This window comes from Solanum pennellii, chromosome 4 (genome assembly GCF_001406875.1).
Source record: "Solanum pennellii chromosome 4, SPENNV200".
In the NCBI taxonomy this organism is placed as follows: Eukaryota; Viridiplantae; Streptophyta; class Magnoliopsida; order Solanales; family Solanaceae; genus Solanum; species Solanum pennellii.
Window position 1 is genome coordinate 40,719,827 of NC_028640.1, and position 22,094 is coordinate 40,741,920.

The 22,094-nt window shown below is 35.1% G+C and overlaps 1 protein-coding gene across 2 annotated transcripts in view; it reads right to left on the minus strand.

Annotated features, from left to right (window-relative positions):
- LOC107015696 (DNA mismatch repair protein MLH1) overlaps positions 1-21,712 on the minus strand; it is a 40,382-nt gene extending 18,670 nt beyond the window's left edge. The window contains exons 1-11 of one of the 2 annotated variants that reach the window (XM_015216046.2): positions 21,392-21,658; positions 21,119-21,291; positions 20,473-20,545; positions 20,023-20,157; positions 19,705-19,915; positions 19,029-19,177; positions 12,551-12,649; positions 10,428-10,497; positions 10,172-10,301; positions 5,581-5,675; positions 5,383-5,491 (exon numbers count right to left, since the gene is read on the minus strand). In XM_015216046.2, coding sequence (XP_015071532.1) covers positions 5,383-5,491; positions 5,581-5,675; positions 10,172-10,301; positions 10,428-10,497; positions 12,551-12,649; positions 19,029-19,177; positions 19,705-19,915; positions 20,023-20,157; positions 20,473-20,545; positions 21,119-21,291; positions 21,392-21,658 — 1,511 coding nt within the window. Of the gene's footprint in view, positions 1-5,382; positions 5,492-5,580; positions 5,676-10,171; positions 10,302-10,427; positions 10,498-12,550; positions 12,650-19,028; positions 19,178-19,704; positions 19,916-20,022; positions 20,158-20,472; positions 20,546-21,118; positions 21,292-21,391 lie in introns of both variants that reach the window. The other variant, XM_015216045.2, reaches the window with a different exon arrangement.
- Positions 21,713-22,094: the final 382 nt, after the last annotated feature.

Below are 22,094 nucleotides of genomic sequence, written 5' to 3' on the forward strand. Positions count from 1 at the left end.
GGGGGGGGGGGGGGGTAGTGTTTATAACAAGTAACTGATTTGAAATTTCTATTGCAAACTTAGCACAAATATTCAGTTATCATAGTTGGAGAGACTTGCGGTGTGCATTTGATGGGGTGTCGATTTGATAGATATGACTAATTATCTTAGAATGGATTACCACATCTTTGGTTTGAACTACATTCAAAGTTTTTCAACGCAATGTGTTTGTTTTGGTTCTTTCAAACCCCAGAACTATACCATATCAACAACCAAACATTAGCTTGAGTGGGCATAGAGTTCTCTAGCTCAAGCACTTGAATGAGGATCAAATCAAATTAAACTATTTCTAGCTCTAATCCTTTGATTAAAACCTCAAGTCCTCACCATTGAAGTTTTACCCAATCTCAGTTTTCTTTCTCAAGAAAAAGTAAAATTAGAGAGTTCAATTAATGCTTGCCCCCATTAATTTTTAGATTAAAACTTGAAGACAACAATAAATTCATGCAGTATAATCAATTCTAAGCGTTGGAACAAGTATAGGAATCCTAGTTAGAAAAGGAGTCTAACGTAGAGTCTATGAATAGGGTCTTCATGTAACAATTTAGATACATTCAATAATTTTCTCTTCTATATTTCTCACATGGTATCAAAGCATTGGTGAGAAACTTCAAGACACCGTGTCAAATTCCGGGAGTTAGGGCTGATTTGTGTCATCTTGCCATTCCGAAGGTGTTGTGAGAAAACCAACACCATCATGAGGCTCGGGAAGCTGTGCCGACCAAACCCCAGCCAGAACCACAGGAAAAAAACCCCTCACAAGATATCCCGCTGTTCGAAAGTGGAAGTTTTCCGGCAAGATCTGGATCACGCGCCGGCACGTGAGGGCTGCTCCGGTCATTGTTTTTAAGCTGTTTTTTTTTGTTGGGGTCGTCCAGTATTTCTGATCAAAACCTGTCTAGTTTTTCTGTTGGGGTCGTCCAGTATTTCTGATAAAAACCTGTCTAGTTTTTTGGTTAGGATTCCAGCAATTTTCAGGTAGTTTCCAGCAAGTTCCCGGTGAAATCAGAATTTTCAGGCAGTTTCCAGCAGTTTCTTACAATTTTCAAGTTAAATTTTGAAAAAATGTTTTTTGCTCCAAAAATACGGGGATTGGAAGTTCAAGCCCTATAATCACTTCAGAACTATTAATGGGAAGTTCAAACTAATTAGCTTGGGCTGGCTTCCTCAGTTGAGTTGTGGTGCTAGGGTCAAGGTGTTCAAGATCATTTACCAAACAATACTTGTGTGGTAAATGAAAAGACAAAGCCAAGTGATGAGGATGCAAAAGCCAAAGCATAATGGGAGAAAGTGAATGCTCAATTATGTAGTCTCTTATTGCGCTTTATTGATTCAAAGTTGATGCCTTTGTTTCGTCCATTCTTATTCAGTTTGGGAAAAAGCACGTGCTTTATAATCTAATGACAAATCTCAATTCTATGATGTGATATCTCGGATGACCAACTTAAAGAAACAAGAATCTAACATATCTACTTACTTGGGACGGTAAGTCATGGAGGAATTTGAAACGTTGATGCTAATCACTACAAACGTGGAAAAGCAACAAGACCATGGACAAACATTATTTCTAGTTCTTACACTTGCTGGACATCCTACTGACCATAATTCTGTGTGAGACCAGATTCTAGCCAGTCCTACGATTCCTACAATTGATAAATTATTCTCTCGTCTACTTCGTCTTGTTTCACCTCCTAGTCAAAAAGTGGTTTCAGCTCCCACTGTTGACTCCTCTATTTCACATCTCAAACCATAGAAAAACGAACATATCAATCTATGGACAATTAGCAAGGAGGATGACATTTTGGGAAACCTCGATCTAAGTGAAATTATTGCCATAAACTTGGACACACTTGTGACATATGTTATACTTTGCATGGTCCACCACCCAACTATGATCCAATTGCTCTAATGAAATATAATGAGTTCCTTTAGTATCGCGCAAGCAAGCAGACATCTCCACAAGTACAATATATTGTTGTAACGCCTTGGAATTTGGAAAAGAAAGAAAAGGGATTTTTGGGTTGCAAGTTGTGTTTACGGTCCCCATCTATGAGTCGTAGAAGTTTCTACTGGCCGTAGATGGCATCCGAAGAAGAGGGAAAATAATATTTCAAGTCAAGTCCCAGTACCTCTTTTTACGATTTACTATCACAGCCCGTTAGTCTTTCTATGAGCTATAGATAGGTCCCATACATAGTGACTGTTGGGCGGACTCTTTATTTTTGCCGGCGAACCCGTCTCAACGCGACACTGGTGCGGGGTGCGTGTCAGATTCGGTCAATCCGATCCGAACACCTTGACCAGAGGCGAGAAAAGATTTTGGGAGAGATTAGTTTCCGACAACGTCTTCTGATGGGAGGCAAAGTACTTTTAAAGATGAAGCTTGAAAAAGTTAAAGAGGATGAAGATTGAAAAGACATGAAACTTAAAAAAGTGCAGAGAAAAAAGAGGAGTTTTTTCTTGAAAAAGTACATAATTTTTTTCATCTTTCTTCAAAAAGTAGTCTCTTTAGTTTTTCTTGAAAAAGAAAACTAGAGACGAAGGATTTCTCTAGATATGTGTCCTTTTAATTAAAAAATAAATTATACTTTTAATGTTTATTATATTCTCTCTTCTTTCACTACCAAAATATGCAATTAATTATTATGTTTATTTCATAAATACTTTGTGATATTTTATTATATATAATTAGAATATCTTTATAATTATATTTTTATAATATTGAAATTTTTTAGCCGTATTGTCGTCAAAAAAATTTTAGCCGTATCCCCTCACCTGTATCCATACTCGGATTCGCACCCCCAAATCTTAAAATTTAGATTTTGCCGAATCCGAATCTCGGATTCGCATCCGTCTTGGATACCCGCACCCGAATCCGAGCAACTCAGCTTAGTGATATTTTACCGGGTCAAGTTGGTTTCTTTGATTTTGTCTACGGACCGTAGGTTCAATCAGTAGACATGCTTCGACAATTATTTTAAGGAGCTCTTGAGTCGTTTCCTTGATTGTTATGAATCAAAATTATGCCGTTTTGTCTTCTACCCTAAGCCCTATATAAAGCTTTTAGGTCCTAAAACTATCCAGTTCAACCCAGTCTCCTAATTTCCCAAAGATAGCCAAATTCATCCTCCCCATATTCTCTCAAGACTAATGAAGGAGAAGAAGCTAAGAGTTAATTCAAGTTCATCAATTATCCATTCTTTTGGGGCTTTAAGCATCAAGGTATGTGGGTATTCACCCATGGAAATATCCATGGAATCTGTTCTTCCATGGGCCCCCAAAGTTTCCAATTTCTCAATCTCAAATTCAATTGTTCAAGTTAGGGTTTCAATTCCAACTTTATGGGTTTCATCCAATTATGATTTATTATTGTTAATTAAGTCTTGTAATGCATGATTCAGTGTTAATACATGATATTTAGTTGAAATTATGTTGACTCGTGCCTCATTTATGATTTTCAACTATAAACCTATGATGAACTCATAAACCTATGAACTATGAGTTTATGAAGATATGCATGTTTTTTTTTAAATTATTGAAAATAATTTGGGATGCTTTGAAAGGAAAGTATCAATGTTATTGTGAAAGGTTTTCTCACATGCTATTATACAAATTCAGAGATCATAATGTTTAACCGCATTTCGCTTTTGATAATAGTGACTATCACCAATTTAAAGAAACATCTTTCAACTTCAAACTATAAATCTCAATAAACTGAAGAATTTTCTAGGTATTGAGTGTTACTCAATCCAAATCAGGTATTGTTATTTCACGATGAAAGAATGCATTAGACATTCTTGAGGAGACCAGAACGATGGGATATAGACTCATTGACACTCCAATGGTTCCAACTGTAAGCTTTTGTCAGGACTGAAAAGCCACTTAGTCATCTTTATAGACGGTTGGTTGATAAGTTAAATCATCTCATAATGGTTAGTGTCTAGACTTGACATTTTCTTCATATGAGTGCTATACCTCACTTAATGAATTATCCTTATGATAGTCATTGAGATGCAGTTGATCGCATTCTACAATATATGAAGGGAAGGAACCACTCTTTGCAGATCAAGGCCATGAGCAAATCATGGGATAGACAAATGTTGATTGGACAAGATTACCTTCTAATAAACGTTGGATATTGTGCTTTAGAACAAGGCAATTTGGTATCCAAAAAGAGTATGCAATAAATGCAATTGCTTGATCTAGTGTAGAAGCAAATATCAAGCAATGGTTGTAACAACTTGTGAGCTAGTTTTGATCCCACGATTGCTCCAAAAAATTTAAATTTTGAGAAATCAATAAGATAAAACGTGTTTGTGATAATCAAGTAACCCTTCATACTGCATCAAATCTGGTATTTCATGAGAGGACTAACCAAATTGAGATTGACCGTCAGAGAAAAGATACTCTGAGATGATTGTTTCAGAGTTTGTGAAATCAAGTGATCAGCTTGCAAATATCCCTCATTAGATCTCATACTAGTTACATATGTAACAAACTCGATATTAGTAATGTGGGTTTAGTAATGTAGATGTTAGTTATACATGTATTAGTTATGCAGGGTTTAATTATGTAAGTTACATGTGTTAATTATGCAGGATTAAGTTATGTAGGTATTAGTTATCATGAACAATTTATTTTGAGCGAGATACAACCAACAAAACTTGTATGAGGATCCATTAACTAGTTCACATATGGATTGTGGGGCATAAATTGTCCTTTAAAGCTAACAGTCAAACCAAAGAGGTGAGAGAGTATAGAGTTAATACATGATTAACATACAACATTTGCAAACCTACCAACCAAACACTGTATGAAATTAATACATGAATAACTTTTATCCTATTTGCACACCAAGCATGGTATAAATTTCATAGATAAATAACCAAACCAAGTTATTCATGTATTAGCTTTGGACTTATCCAGCTATCAACAACCCCTTAATGAGATAATATATAGCCAAACAAATGTATATGGTTTGTTTTAGACCAAAAGTTTTTAAAGTCTTTTTCTCTTTTTAAAATTGTGCCCAATCAAAGTGCATCACACAAAACACTTCTTCCAAGCTAGATTATACAAACAAGGATGTATACAAAAAGGAAGCGCCTTTGGTTAGCTAAGTCTCTTGACTATGCAGCAATGCTTCTTTAGTATATTGTAGCGATTTAATGGTACCAAGATTACGCGATTTGTAGAGCTTTTATTCTAGCAAGCATACAAAGTCCTCACTACATCCATATTCCCATAATCCAATCAATGAACCTTGATAGAGAAGCAACAAAAAACTTTTAAATCTTTCTTGGAATACTGATACATTATCAAAAAGCTATATTGATAGATTACCTCAAGTTAATCACATTAACAAGATAAAGGTGTGTATTGTGTTGAAGCAAAGCAAAAATCTCATCCGCCATCCCAGTATATGTGCAATTCCTAACAATATCCAATAGACCTACAAGATTAAAAACTAAACATTAGTAGGAGTAAAAGGCTAATTTTTTTTCCTATCAACTAAAATTTTGGTAATCCATCGGCGCATACCAGGGTGACAGTCATTATCAATTTCATTAACGAGCTCTTGGATGCTAGTGAGGTCTGCGGTGTCACTAGGATTCCTCCTTTGTCTGATAGAAGACCTGCAACATTTTCTTTGCGTGAAAAAGTATGTTGGTAGCATGTTTAACTAAACTATCAACCTGATGTTTGAGTAGTTATGGTATATACAACTTCATTTATTTATTTTATGAAATTGGTAACTTGTTGTATTCCTCAGCATTAAGGCTATGCTGGCCACCTCCAAAAAATTTTACAAGAAAGGAAAAAAACTACAATACATACTTACAGAGAGCCTATGAAGTCCACTGACTGGAACTCCTCCTCTACATCCTATTTTTTACACCAAAAGCCTAGAGTAGTTAGTACTATCCATTTGATCTTTTGTATTGTACACTCCTTTCCTTAAAATATTCTTTGATTCCTTTCTTTACATACAATCCACCAGATACTGGCTGGAACTGTTCTCCACCATCTTTTCTGACTCTTGCTGCCTCCCCTTTTGATCTAGCAACTAAGGAGGTCAGAAGTGTGTTTTGGACTATGCTTGTAAACAGAGCCCACACCTGAGCAGTTACCTTAAAATGCACGAACAAGTATTTGTTAGTCTCCAGAGCCTCTTTACAGAGGAGGAATCTGGATACTATGTTGATGCCCTCTTCTACATTGCCTCATCCAACCAAGTGAAGCACTTCATCTTGGCAGGAGCCACAGTTTTCCATATTGTGTTACAAGATCCATTGGTTCTTCCTGCACTTCTTTTAAGCCCCCAGTTGTATAGTCTGCTCACAGAAAATACCCCATCTTTGTGATGTCCCCATGCTAATATGTCTGGCTTTGGAGTAGAACCAGGGAATCCACCAATCAAGCTCAAAAGCTCCACCACTCCATTAATCTCCCGTCATTTAGCAGCCTACAAAATATTAAATTCCAATCTTGTGGTGACCACATCTCCTCTATCCTGCTATTAGTATTTGTGCATATTGAGAAAAGACTAAGGAACAGGTCCCTTAGAATCCTATTTCCACACCAATCATCTAACCAGAACTTTGTTTTGTCTCCTCTGCCCACCATTATCTGTGAGTTGATCTTTAGACTCACCCAAAGGTTTCAAATGGTCTTCCATACCCAAACATCATAAGTTTCATTGACTTCACTAGTACACCAGAAGTCCTCTTGTCCATATTGTGATTTATTATCTCTTTCCATGGAGGCTACTACTTCTCATTGTATCTCCACAACCATTTTAAGAGAAGGCTCCTATTATGAACTTTTAAATTCCTCACTCCAAGTCCCCCATTTTTCCTGCTGCTTTGTTGTTCTACAGACCATTTCACCAGATTGGATCCCTTTCCTATCTTGTCCCTTGCCATAGGAAGTTTCTTACAAGTGCATCTAAAACCTCCACTATCCTACTAGGAGACAGGAAAGAGGGACATCATATAAGGGGTAAAGAATCCAGAACTGAGTTAATTACTCTCTACCTCCCAGAGATATGTATTGGGATTTCCATATATCCAATTTCTTCTCTATTTTCTCAATATTGCCATCCCAAATTTATTTTACTTAAAACTCGATGCACAAAAGCATGTCTAGGTAAACTATTGGGAGCTTCTCTATCTTGCACTTCAACATACTTGCAAGAGCCTCAATCTATTGCACCTCCTTAATTGGATAAATACTACTCTTTCTCCAATTTACTTTTAGTCCTGAGCATGCCAAAAACCGCCAGGATCACTCTTAAATAGCAAATTTGTTCCTGCTCAGCTTCACAGAAAAACAATGTGTCCTCTGCATACAATAGATGTGTTAGTTCAATTGTATCATTTACCCTCTTCTTTAGAGGAAATCCCCTTATCCAGTTACTTTGGGAAGCAACTCTCATCAACCTATCTAAACCTTCCATGGCTAAGATAAAGAGAAAAGGGGATATTGGGTCCCCTTGTCTCATGCCTCTTTCTCGAAAATAACCAACTGGTTCTTCATTTACTAGAATGGAGAACCGAGTGGTTTTAATGCAGAAATTAATCAAGCTGAGCCATCTCCATCAAAACCCCATTTGCCTTAGGATATTGATTAGAAACTCCGAGTTCAAATGGTCATATGCCTCCTCATTGTCTAGCTTGCACAGTAGTCCAGGGGCTCCTCTAATTCTAGAATCAATGTACTCACTAGCTAAAAGTGCAGCATCCATGATTTAGCTTCCTTTGATAAAGGTCATTTGGTGCTTGTTTACTAGCTTACTGATCACCTTTTTCACCTGTGATCTTGTATACCCTCGTGATCAGGCTGATAGGTCTAAAATCCTTTAGCTCATTTGCCCCCACCTTCTTTGGAATTAAAGCTACAAATGTGGCATTAAAACTCTTCTAAACTTTTGATGAGCATGGAATTTGTGGAAGGTCTGCATCACATCATCTTTGATAGTTTCCCAAAAAGCACCGAAGAAAGCCATTGTATAGCCATCTGGTCCAGGTACTTTATCAACAACACATTGTTAATTCCATCTAAAAGTTCTTCCTCCTCAAAATCTCTACACAACCAGTACTTCTTCTGTGATTGTTTGAACATCCAAGATGTTCAAATATGGTCTCCAGCTTTCTATCTCTTTGTACAAAATCTAATAAAAATCCACAATTGCATTTCTGATTACCACAAAAGCTAAAGACTCTTCCCCATTGATCACTAAGAATTCTATAGTGTCGTTTCTTTGGTGGGTTGTAGCCATTCTGTGGAAGAACTTGGTGTTCTTATCTCCATTCTTTATCCACTGAATTTTGGATCTGTCTCTAGTGGATTTCCACATCTCTAGCTACTTCCTCAAAAGTTGCTCACCATCTATTAATGCTCTACGCACCTAAATGTCATCCAAACTGCTAATTTGTTCCAATAGGTGTTCTTTTCTGACCCTCCAGTTGCCTCTATTTTCTTTGCTCCACTCCTTGAGCTTCTTTTTTTAAGAGACTCAAATTTGAGGCTAGTATGAAGTCAGGACTGCCTGTCACATACAAGGAACCCCACCACTTCTCAAACTTGAAGTATGATTTTTTGGAAGTCTCATCCCCACAGGTCAGTAGTAAGGGATTATGATCAGACTCCAAGCTAGGTAAAGCACTTTGTCTAATTTGAGTGAATATCTCGTCCTACGGAAAAGAGTACAAGAATCTGTAAATTCTTGAAGCCTTTTTTTTATTCGCCCCTCCTCTCCATGTGTAGGATCCTCCAAATAAAGGGGGATCCACAAGTTCCAGTTCATTGATGCAACTAGAGAAATCAAACATAGCCCCAGAAATTCTACTACAATTGATCTTTTCTGATGGAAACCGTGTGGTGTTAAAATCCCCACATACCACCCATGGCCCTTCACAAAAGCTCCTCATTGCTCCCAACTCCTCCCACAATACCTTTCTCTCACTCCCATCACTTAATTGAAATCTCATGTTTGTATAGTAATGTGTATGCTTATATACAATACTCAATATAGCTAACTTCCAAAGGCAGTAAACAAGAAGTATCCACTTCAGCTTCTTCTCCAATGGTGGCACCATATAGTGAAAAACAAAAAGGATGATGGATGATTATAATAAGAGATCTCCCTAAACATTTAGCATTTACATGATGCTCTCCTTTCATGTTGTCTACTATCAAGAGAGCACTTTGAGTGGTAGCATCCAAGGAAGCCAATCAACACTTGAATCCAAGAACCAGTCATTGAAGCTCCTAGAAGACTAATGGCAAGGTCACGGGAATTCAAATTACAACTTCTCAGGTTTCATCAAAATAGGACTAAGCAGAGGATGCAATCTCTAGCAAACAATTGCCATCAAGAATTTATCCCAAAAAGTTGGTTTGACATTTCAACTCGAGAATCATCCATTAATAGGATACTAAGGTGTGCTTTGCCAAGTAATACAATACTTTGGCATGGTCAAGAAATATACAAGTGTCCTATGGATCTATTTTGAGTTTCTTTTAATTTAATAATTTTACTAGTAGTGGTCAGCTTTGGCAGCTGCGAAAGAAAATGACTTATTTTGGACTTTGGTCCATTGGAGAATATAAAGTCTATTTATCAGAACAATTTTGCTTAAAACTAAGGTAAGTTGTCTATGGTCTTTTTGTTTAAGGAAAAAATCACAGGTCAAGCCTTCTTGGTTTCGAGCAAGGAATTTCAAAAATTCAGTGAACGCTAAGTGAAACTCCTTCATCAATGTATTATAGTATTTTGTTGTGTCAAAGGAGTTGGCCCTTATATATATGTGGCCCTTATATGTATGTGTCATTTATATAATATTTAAATTTAAACATATATAAAAATAGCAAATATAATTGGCTAAGGGAATAGGATTTGGACAACATATCCCACCCCTGACTGAGCACTAATAGAAAAAAATAATAATGATAGACTCAAGTCCAATTTTGAGCTTCTAAATATGCCCTTGGTGCAAATGCATGATGACATAACATTTACATACCAATATTCTAACAGAAATTGAAGGACAAGCGAGCAAGCTGTCATATTACAGAGATCTAATCGTTCAACAACTGGAAATCATGTGCAAGGAAAGATAAGACCCACCTCACAGAGCTAAAGCAAGGACCTCTTTCTGAATTACCAGGAGGCTTCATTTGCATGTAAGCGTGCAGCCTTCCAGAAGGGTCCAAAGTATCTGTTCGTACCATATGTGGCACTTTTTGTGACTTTATCCCTTGATAAATAAGAAACGTAATGGATATTAAAGAGGCAGAATCTGCAAATTATTAGATTCTAAAAGAACTAGATAAGTCACATCTTATTTCAAGGAAGAGATTGTCAGAAAAGGTAAGAAACATACCAGAAGGAGACGATTCTTTAGTGGAATCTTTACTTGTGGCCATTGGACTAGATGAAGATAAATCCATAGTCTGTCTCACATATGAAATATGGTGGATAATTAAGAACAGTGAACAAGCTAAATGGTATATTAGTAGGCTGGAAAGGAAGCATGATAACTCTAGTGAACAGTCCAGGACAAAAGTTCAGGTCAAACTGCAATGGAGGAGTCGGGATTTTCACTACGGTTCAAAAATATGAAAAGTAAACAAACAAAGAAGCTAAATCTACCACATATACATTGTTGAAATTAGGTCTTAGGCCTAACTCACAGCCCAAAAGCTAGCTCAAAGGTGTAGGATTGCCCAAGCCTTATGAGGAGTCCACCCATCTCATTAACCAACTATGTGGGACTTTTGTCATTCTTTAACACCCCACCTCACGCCCAGTGCTTAGCATCTGGTATGTGGGCAATTTTGATTTTGGGGGCCCCAACATCGGGTGAGACGGGCCCTGCTCTGATAACATGTTGAAATTTGGTCTTAAACCTAAATCACACCCCAAAAGCTAGCTCAAAGGGAGTATGATTGCCCAAGCCTTATAAGGAGTCCACACATCTCATTAACCACCGATGTGGAACTTTTGTCATTCTTTAACATACATAAAAGATATTTTTAACCAGTTTGCCTTCTGGGTCGAGCTCGTCGCACCGAGCCTCTTGTGTGGTTTGCAAGCTATAGCATAGGAGCGGGTTTTCCCTTGTCTTAAAAAAAGAAGATATTTTTAACCATGTATGAATAATTTAGTTTTCCGTCAAAGGAGTTCGGATGAACCCCCTGGGGCCTACTTGTCTCCACCGACAAACATACAACTTCATTTTGGCTACAATTCAGATTCCACCAATCCAATGGGATTTTCATATCCTAATCTTATGGATCTGCATTAAAGACAGCAGAAAGAAGGAGTTTATTTAGAAAAGCACCTAAAGGTCTGAGAGAATGCACATTCAGATTTGGATACGACAACATTAGGGAAGCAAAATGAAAACAACAAGTTCAACAATTTCTTAATTGTTACATTGATGTTTTGACAAAGTATATCTCCAATCATCATCCTCTTCTTTTTTTGATTGGTAAATGTAATTCATCAATATAGAGGGAGGTCTTCCTCTATGTCTTTCCTAAACCTTTTTAAGTGTCAGCATTATATTAATCAGTTTTCAACAATCCAATAACTCCCACTATGGTAGGAATGAAACTCCACATTTTTGAGGTGAAAGAGCAATGAAATAATAGGCTATTGACTTCTTCGATTTGCTTTAGGCAGATGCACCATCTACTCCACATATTAGTTCCCTCTTTTGAAGGTTCTCATGTGTAATACAGACTTTTGCCACAATAAAATAGTCAACTTTAAGTGGTGCCATGTTTCTCCAGATGCATTTCCAGGGAAACTATTCAGCAGCATTGACCCTCTGCCGCGTAGCATGATCTGACAGTAAACCTTCCTTTAGTGTCGAACCTTAACCAACGAGAATCATTCCGGAAAGATGAGGAGGGGGTGAAGGAGAATTAGTAGTGAACATAACCTGTCCATTTCCCAGGTCATTGATGTTGCACCAGAATATGATATTCCAACCTTGATTAGTCTTATAATCTGATCGCATCAGAATTTTGTGACAAATTGAATCAGTTTGGGTACAGATCCATTAGTGTTGACTTTCCAGGTCAGGTCTCAAGCCAGAATCTACTTCCCTTCCATCTCCAATTACTATTGAGGTCTTCCGTTGAAAAGAAATTCAATGGGCACTCATGTGTATCCAGACCATGTGTGAGGAGGAAGAGGTTGTTTAGTAATCCAAGGATTGAGAAATCCATATTCAGTAACAATCACATCAAGATATGTTTGAGCTATTTTGCTAGTTGGAGGGCACTTTGAGACAAAAACATAACGGAGGGTAAAATTGGTCCATTGTGAATAGTTCAAGGGTACTTTGGCCCTTTTCCCTTTAATAAATATAAGTCAAATTGACTAATCAAAAACAAAAAAGAATATGGAGCCAAATTGTTGAGAACTGCTGCTTTTTATGTATATAAGTATGACATGTTTACACATCTATAATCAACTGTTAGGTAGGTGCCTTACCTGTTCCTGGAATGTCCTCGACTCATTGGAGCTTCTCAATTTTGACCCTACTACAGACTGGATCTTCTCAATGATGAACTCTTGATTCAAAAAGCTTACCTGCATATCATTAAATGATTTTATATGAACCACTTGTAACTTTTCAAGAATTGAACCATCAAAAATCATCCAATTCTTTTTCTTACAAAGCTGATTCTATTTTCTTGCCTTTCAAAAAATACAAATACTAGCCTTACTATTATCTATCTATCTGTTACTCTTATTAAATATAAAAGTGGGGAAACCCCAAGTCCAAAGTTGAATTGCCAATATACCTATCAAAAGGCAAACAACTTTTGTATCCTTAAATCAAACACTAATAGAATAATATTTCACAAAATGTAAAGATAATATCAGATTTGATATTGTGCAATGAATGAACCGCAATGTCTCTTAGTTATATCAAATATCATATTTCAACATATTTGGTATTCTTAAGGTAACTGTGGTGTTCTTTGCATAAAGTAAATTCATGGATATTTATCTTTTCCATATTGCAAATGAAATACGAAAAGTTATGCTTAATAGCTGTACCATTTTATAACAACCCAATGCAATAGATTCTGGGACACCATTATACCATGAAGTTTGGGTTACACTAAGAATAATTAAAATTGAATGAGGAACCACAAGGCATTGATGATGATTTCAACTCACAACAAAAATATACAAGGCAGCATTTTTTAAGAACCCATACAAAAGTTGATTTTGTCAAAGAAAGAAATTGAGACAAGAAAGTTCTCAGGAAGGAACCAAAAATTTGAGCTCTGTCTCCACCTGGACAGACTTGAATTCAAACCCTATTTGATATTATCATTCTAAATCATGCAACTTTCGATGTGTTTTAGTTTTTCATAGGTTCTGTTTTTCTCAATTCCCTATCTGATATTATCATTCTTTGTCAGGCAACTTTCGATGTGTTTTAGTTTTTCATAGGTTCTGTTTTTCTCTTTTTTTATTTTTATTTTAAAAAATGGGCCCTTATAGTGTGTTTCTCTATTTTAGTTTACAATATAAACTTGCTGACGAAATCAATGTTGTTTCCTAATGATCATATCTTCTCACTTGAGGTTTATTCTCATATCTTGGACCGTCTATGTGATTTCCATGTTGGCTGGACCATTAGGTGTTTCTATTTTTTAGTCCTTCTACAACAAGTATGCCTCAATCTTGAACAAGTTGGAGTCGGCTATATGAATCCTTATAGACCATGTTAATTCATTTAAACTCATCTCAAAAAGCCAATATTATACAAAATTAGCTTGACCATTTTAACCTTTCTAATTCTGAAAGATGCCCACTCTGTCATGATTTTGCATTTACTGCATCAAACCAAAGTTTTCAAAGGCGTGCTTAAGCCCTGAAACGGAGCTAAAAACATGTTTAGCGCTTCACCTCGCTTAATGTGCGTTCACTGCCATCAAGGTTCTAAGACATACTTTTCCCTACCAATGAGTAGAGGCGACACTAAACAATTGATATTTTACTTTATCATTTTTTTTCAATTTATTGATTTATATATTTGTCATTCATGCTTATAAGTATTAATTTTGGACTAAGCATATATATTTGTATCTTTCCTCCCTTTATGCCTCTTTGATGAAGCTCCTGCTTTGTTTGCACTTGAAGCCCCAACAGACTTAAGTCTTTTTTTGGCGCTTTTTACTTTGAATAGAAACAACATGAAACCAAGTAGAGAGTAGTCGGAATTAAAAAGAATGAAAAGACACATAAAAAGTTATGTCAACCCCCATAGATATTACCAATTCCTTGGGCCTAAAAATGGAGGTTACAACTTTCCAGAAGGAGTTTGCTTTGTGAATATAGATAAACCAAGTAGAGATTACTTGTAATATGAGAGTTCTCCCATCAAGTTACCAATTTTAGTCATGAAAACATTAAGGAACAACTAAAGATCTAAACTAAGTGCAATAGAAAAAAGAGGCAGGATGAGGATAATGGCCCTAATGAAAAGGCCTAATGCGAAAGCAATTCATTCTTCGTTTTGCAGCACGAGTACCATTCACTTAAAAAGGGAAAAGACAAGCAAAAAATGTATTTGTTGAATCTCCGATTCAAGGTAATACTTTTGTTGTAGTACATAGTTTCACTTTTGGAAGATTATGTTGGTAAATATCCAATCATTTTTAACACTTTTGTGGATGCATTGGATTTGGATTTCATATGTAGACTATTTAAGAATAGAAAATAAAAATAGAAACATACGAGAGTCCTATTACATACTTAACAATTTAGAATTGATATTATTACATCATTTTTTAACCATTCTCAGATTTTAATGACATGCGTTAGTTAAATTTAAAATATATTTTTTTTCATTTTAAGTGTCTCTTTCTCTCTCCCTCTTTCTCCCTCTCTCTCATACTTTTTGACTTATTATAATTTTATTACTTAAACTGGTAAAGTTACCCGCGCTCTCGGCAGAAACTTAATATCACAAAATTTATAAAATAATACTTAAAACCTATCCGTCATTAAAACATAAACACTATGTTATCTTACATACTAGATTACGTAGTGTATATATATATATATATATATATATATATAGATAGATAGATAGATAGATAGATAGATAGATATAGATATAGATATATATATAAAGAGAACCTAAGGTACACCTACGTGGCGCCACCACAAATCAGGATTCCTTTTTAAATTTAATTATTTTTCAAAACTAGTCTTCCCCTTTCATGAAATGTTGTGACTTTTATGAATGGTTTCGACTTTAATGAAAAGTTGTGACTTTTACGAAAAGTTGTGACTTTTATGAAGAGTTGCGAATTTTATGAAAAGTTGAGACTTTTATGAAAAGGTTGTTACATTTCCGAAGGATTGTAACTTTTCCAAAGAGTTGTGACCTTTCTGATAAAGCGAAATAAAGTTTGTTGACACTAGCCTTTGTGGTCTACAAATAGAACGATTTCCTCTCATTTTAAAACAAATAAAAATTTTGAACTTCTTCTTCTGCACAAATAAGTATTTGTATGTTTTGCTCCTGTTGAGTGACTTACTATACCATTTTATTTGTATCAATACACTGGTGAATAGAATCGTTAATCGTTCATTCCTGAGAGGATCGATTCCTTTGATCCTCTGATACTAAAGGAGAATAATTTTCTTAAGGGGACACAACTGCGCATTAAGTGGGCTCAATTTTTTCCTTTCTATTTCATTTTATTGTTACAGATCCTGTTATGTTTTTTTACAGTCATTAGTTTAGGCATACGTTATTAATATAGCACTTCAAGATTTAGAAAGAATACTTTGGCGTGATGTAAAATGTTATTGACTTTGTAGAGTATGTATCCAAAATATGGATATTATTGAATAATCATATGTAGGCTTAATAAAAGAGGTCAATGTCATGCAAAACACGGGTAATTTACCTAGTTAATAATTTAAAAGAAAATGATAATTATAACATCTTATCATTTATCCTTCAATAAATCATCTTTAATTTGATTTTATAAGTTATCCTTTTGCCTCAAAGAAGTGTTACTATTTGATGTTTATTGGGAAATTAGATGAACATCAATATGAGATATTAAATTTTCTAATAAATAAATAATTTTAGCTGTACAAACAAATTGTTATAACAATAACTTTACAAAAACATAAACAACAAAGTTTAAAAAATGTACTCGAAAACAACAATTAATATCATAAGCATAAATTAATGACTGTAGAAAATATACCAGGATCTATAACAATAGAATGAAACAGAAAGGAAAAAATTGAGCACACTGAATACACAATGTCCTCCTAAGGAAATTATTCCCCTCTAGTATCCGAGGTTTAAAAAAATAGATCCTCTGATGATGGAACGATCTATTCACAAGTGTATTGATACAAAAAAAAATGGTGTCAGTGAGCCACTAAGTAAGTGCAAAGTACACCGAATATTTATTTGTGCAAAAAGAAGTTTAGAATTTTCATTGTTCTAAAATTAGAGGAAATTCCTCTATTTATAGACAAAGAGGTAGTGTGAACAATTCTTATTGTGCCTTATCGAAAAATGTCACAACTCTTTGGAAAAGTTACAACCCTTTAGAAAGGTCACAAAACCTTTCATAAAAGTCACAATTTTTCATAAAAGTCGCAACTCTTCATAAAAGTCGCAACTATTCGTAAGTCACAACTTTTCATGAAAGTCACATCTTTTCATAAAAGGGGAAGGGTATTATTGGAAATAAATAAATTTTAAAAGAAATTCTTGATTATGGTGGCGCCACGTAGGCAAGCCTAGGGTTCTTTTTTATATAAATACATGATGATATGATATCAATTTCATCTTAAATTTCACTTTATATTCCACCCACACTTTCAAGTTGACCCAACCCTTCCTTTTCTTTCTTTATTTCGTTCTTTCTTCTTCTTTGTCACCTCCCACCCTCACCTCACCCCCTCCCCACACACACACGTCAAGTTGAGTCCCTCCCTCATTTTCTTTCTTTTCTTTTTCTTTTTCTTCTTCTTAAGTCAAATTCCAATCTTTAAGTGATATTTTTAATTCAAAAATCGTACTATTTTCTAGACTTTGTTGAGTTATTGATAATAAAACCAATTATTTTTCTAAGAAAATTTAAAATTTTGAAAGAATCAATGAGTTTCCTGAAAATTGAAAGAGCTTGATTGAAATTGGATTTAAAAAATTCAATTGATACCTCCTAAACATCTTGAAATCTAATAATCTAATGGGCTTATCAAAATGATCGAAATGTAAAAAAAATATTTGGATAAAGTTTTACAATTGAACAGAGTTAAGCTAATAGTAGTTTTAAAAAAAAAGAATGTTGACTTGTGGTAAAATGGTTACATTGAAAGTGAGAACCTTCAATGGAGTTCACAATGAATTTTTGAAGAAGAAAGAAGAAAGAGAAAAATAATAAGGAAAAAAAGTTAAAATAATAAGCAAACAAGAAAATATATTTTATAATAAAATACTTGTAAAATATTATATTCATTATTTTAGGTTGCTCACTCTCCGTAACAGAGTGCACACACTCTCTACGACAGGTAAACAAGTATGACGTAATAAGTTCAAGATTGTTTAGGGGATAATAGGACGCCCGCATAGTTAAGACGTTTTTTTGAAAATTCAGGACAACTTAATGTATTACTTTGTGTCTTTTCTCTTGGAATAACCACAAGAATATACCAAATCTCACTTATACATGCACATCATGAACATAAAGGTTAATGTAGGTTATTACTGCTTCAAATTACAATCATTAAAACAAGAGACAGGTCCACAATACTGCTATAAAGATTATTGAATTAATTTGTGGCCGACATGTGAATAAAGGCAAAAACAAGGAGACTTGGATATTTATCGAAAGAAATGATGTTTTTTTTCTGATAATCAAGAAATCCATTTGTGACCCGCCCTTTAGATCAATCACACCTTCTAAACTCGGTGGATAATGGGCCCACCCCCTACCCCTTCTCCACTTAAATACCAGGCTTCACTTTGTATGGTGTGGGGCTTGAACCTGTGACCTAAGCTACAAATCCACCACCTTTGCCACTCGAGCTAGGCCTTGAGGGCTTGAAAGAATAATGTTTCAGAAGGGATATTTAAAATTATAGAGAATTAGAGATATATAGTGTCACGAGAGAATATTGAAGAGATGTAGTAGGGCAAGAATAACCATTTTTGGCATATTCATTAGACATCATGGAACATACCTTATTATACTTATTATTTTACTAAACCAAATATTTAAGAATATGCTTCATCTCTTCCTTTGAATTTTGATTTATACTTTACACATGTTTTTAATAATATTTTTGTAATTGAAATTTTTTTGTACTAATTGAACGTGCAAGGCACGTGATCAAAAACAAGTTTTATAAAAAATATGAATAAGCTAATGTACATTGAAATCTTTATGTTAGCAAGAAGGCAGGGCTAATTTATAGGTTCCACAACACGAGAGTTTCTTGAAAAGAATGCGGACAGATAACCTATGAAGTATTAGCACAAACAGACTCATCAAGTTCTTGTCCAATACAAGTCGAACTTTTGGTATTGTTTCCATAAATACAGAGCAGCAATCTCATGGTCAAACCATTGTAGTTTTCCAAGCTCTATGCAGAAATGTTTTTCATATGCAGCATTTTCTTTTGTTTACCAGCCTTGAATCCTTGACCTAGTGGTCAACAGAAAGCTCCTCAACCAGTCAACCACTATGAACAAGAAGGCCTATATGAAGCATTAAGTGTTCAACAAGTATCTAATAAAGTGATTAAAGGTGCTTCCATACAACAAAGGTTTTTAAGTGGAGGCTAAGTTCCGAAGATCCCCTCAAGTAACAATATTCAATTCACCTTCCTACAATAGTTTTAATTCTGCAAACAATCCCACCTGCTACGATAGAGATTCATGAAAGTTGTAAGTACAGAACATCAATACCTCTCTCTTTGTTGGGTGTATATTCACATCAACATGCTCGGGCGGCAAAATGATTGACATGTATATGAAAGGTTTTGATGCTTTAGGCAATGTTGCAGTATAGACTATTTCAATTGCCCTCTTCAAAGCACCACAATCAATGAGTCTATCTGGAAAGAAAGAAACAGAATAATTGCCAAATCAAGACAGTAAACTAATTGATGGTAATGAAGTTTTACATTAAGGAAACTAGTTGAAAGCACCAGAACATCTAATATTGTTTATAAATACGGGAGTGACCAAGGAAAACAATAGTTCTAAACTTCATTTTCTTAGAAGCTCTAAATGTCTACTGAAAATTAACACACACATAAAAGATCAATGTTGTTTGGTGGTTGAGCGCAGCAGTTGTCATCAGATCATAAAGTTGAAAAGATGTTAAAGGAAGCACAGGAGGCAATGCGCAAGTCTAGTATCACAATAACTCGAGATTTGAGATTGGACGGAGAATACATGCAAATTTAATGGGACGACATATGAAAGTTATGTATCTGTAGGGATAGTTTACCCATAGTTGACCCAGATTCAAGTAACTAATAATGCTGCGTTTATTAAGGCTGCAACACACATAGCATCAACAGCCCTTTGGTCTCAGCTTGACCACATGTTATATTCTTAAACCAATACTACTACATACCATTTATAAAAAGCACCATTGTTGTCTTCTTCGCAATATAATTAGAGTTGGAGATGAAACCATCCATCTTAAAAACTGAAATTAATGGACCAGTATCAGAAACTTCGATATTCATCAGATTTCGAGCAACTGAAGCTCCATAAACGGATCTAATTGCATCGAGCCTTGAAGAAGTAGCAATAGTGTGAACATCTGCTCTACCAGCTCCATGCTGCATGCAAAGAAATTCTAAAGTGATGTATTTCTAAACATATGCTTGAACACGAGAGAGTAAGTACGAAAAGTAATAAAGGAACATAATATTGTCAAACAACTAACCTTTCTACAAGAGAAGCTCACATGTGTGTGATGAATTCCAAACCTACTAATAATGTCAACAATTTTTGGATAGTCATCGGCAGAATTTTGAAGGGTTTTCCTTCGCGCAGCCATGTTATAAAATAAATTTTCAATCTGGGAGAAAGAGATCAAACAAGCAAAAGTTCTTGTAGCAATTATTATAGCTTCACACATAAACAGAGAAAATATTGGTGAACTTCCGAATTAAGGACAATTCAATTACTGAAACTAAGCGTTTCCACAGAAAATAAGAACTATCAAACTTGAAGCCAGAATGCTTCTGAGCTACATCTTATATACCATTTTAAAAAAAATAAAAGCTCTGTTGCCTACAGTGTCCCCACATCTCACTGTCCATCAAATTATATATGAGGACTTAAAGATGAAGGGTAAAACACGATCATAAATAACAAGTCGTTGCAATCATACCATTATCTGGGTACCCTTGACAGCAGCACAAGCCTTTGGCTCATCCACCATCAAACCATCTCTATATGTTGCCCTAGAAGATCCCAAGAGGAAGAAAAAAATTATTATATCCAAATTTTAAATGACCAATTTACTTTTTCTCTAGATCATAATATGACTATTTCTATAAAAATGAACATGAAGCATAGCCAGATGCAGAATTTAAGCTTGTTCTTTTCGATCTTTAAACTTTTTAGCACTTAACTTATTGTACTTATGATTTTATGGTTCCAGAATTTATAATTTAGTGACTTGTCACATATATATCCACTTTCAATGTTGACAATAGTGGACTTGGTAACCTGTACCTAACAAGCTAAATTTGCCACTGACGTGAAGAAACCAAAAAAAACAACAAAAGCCTGCTAGGGAATAACACTCAAACTCCGAGGCAAACTAAGTTGCTGCGTAAACACATCACTTTGAGAAAGAAAGATGTAATTGCTAAAAGCACAACCTACATACAACCAAAGCGAAAGCATACCATATGAAATAAAAATGTTTATCATGCATGATGTAACTCCCCAACAGAATACAACATATATTCCTGTGAGCTATTTCATTTTGTAGGATGGAAAAAGAACTAGTGTTGTACACATTATATCACCTGTATCCATGCAACTGGCCCATAGTAATGGTGGTGACAGTGACGTGACCCACATATGTCATGCTAGCCAAGGCTTCTCCTCTAAATCCCATCGACCTAATGGACTGCAAATCTTCAAATTTACTCAGCTTGGACGTAGTATACCTCTCGCATAAAATTGGCAAATCTTCATACTATAAACAAATAAAAACATAAAAAATAAATCAAAATAAATATAACGGAACGGTGTAGTACCGAAATATTTGTGTAGGAATATCTAAATTTAAAGCGTACACGGATTCCATGGCCATCGTCGGAAACTTGGATAAGTTTAAGACCACCATCCTTAACAACAACGCAAATAGAGGTGGAATCAGCATCCAGGCTGTTCTCAATGAGCTCTTTCACGGCAGAGACTGGCCGTTGGATGACTTCGCCAGCCGCTATTCTGTTCACCACACATTCTTCCAGCCGCTGAATCTTCGGTGGCTCCTTCGCAATCGGCACTGGAATGGCTTCGTCTTCCATTTCCACTTCAATAATACTCTCTTCATTTTCCATAATCACACTGCTCTGCTTTGGCGCAGGGGCATATATTTGGGGGGAAATTTGCTACAATAACAAAACATTTACCATTTCATTTTTTATTATTTTATTATATTATATATTCGTAATTATTTCAATGTAAAATGTACATCTAAAAATATATTAGTGACAGGTTATTACTTTCACCTCAATTAATAATTTTTCTATTTTATTTTCAAAATTGTTTTAATAATATCTTATCATATATTTATATAAAAGGATACTCTAAGCCCGTTAACGTGGTGCCACCATACACCAGCATTTACTTTTAAGTTTATTCATTTTCAAAACTAGTCTTTCCTTTTCATGAAAAGTTGTGACTTTTACGAAAAGTTGTGACTTTTATGAAAATTTGGGACTTTTCTAAAGAGTAAGGACTTGTATGAAAAATTGATTAAGTTTTTATGAAGTT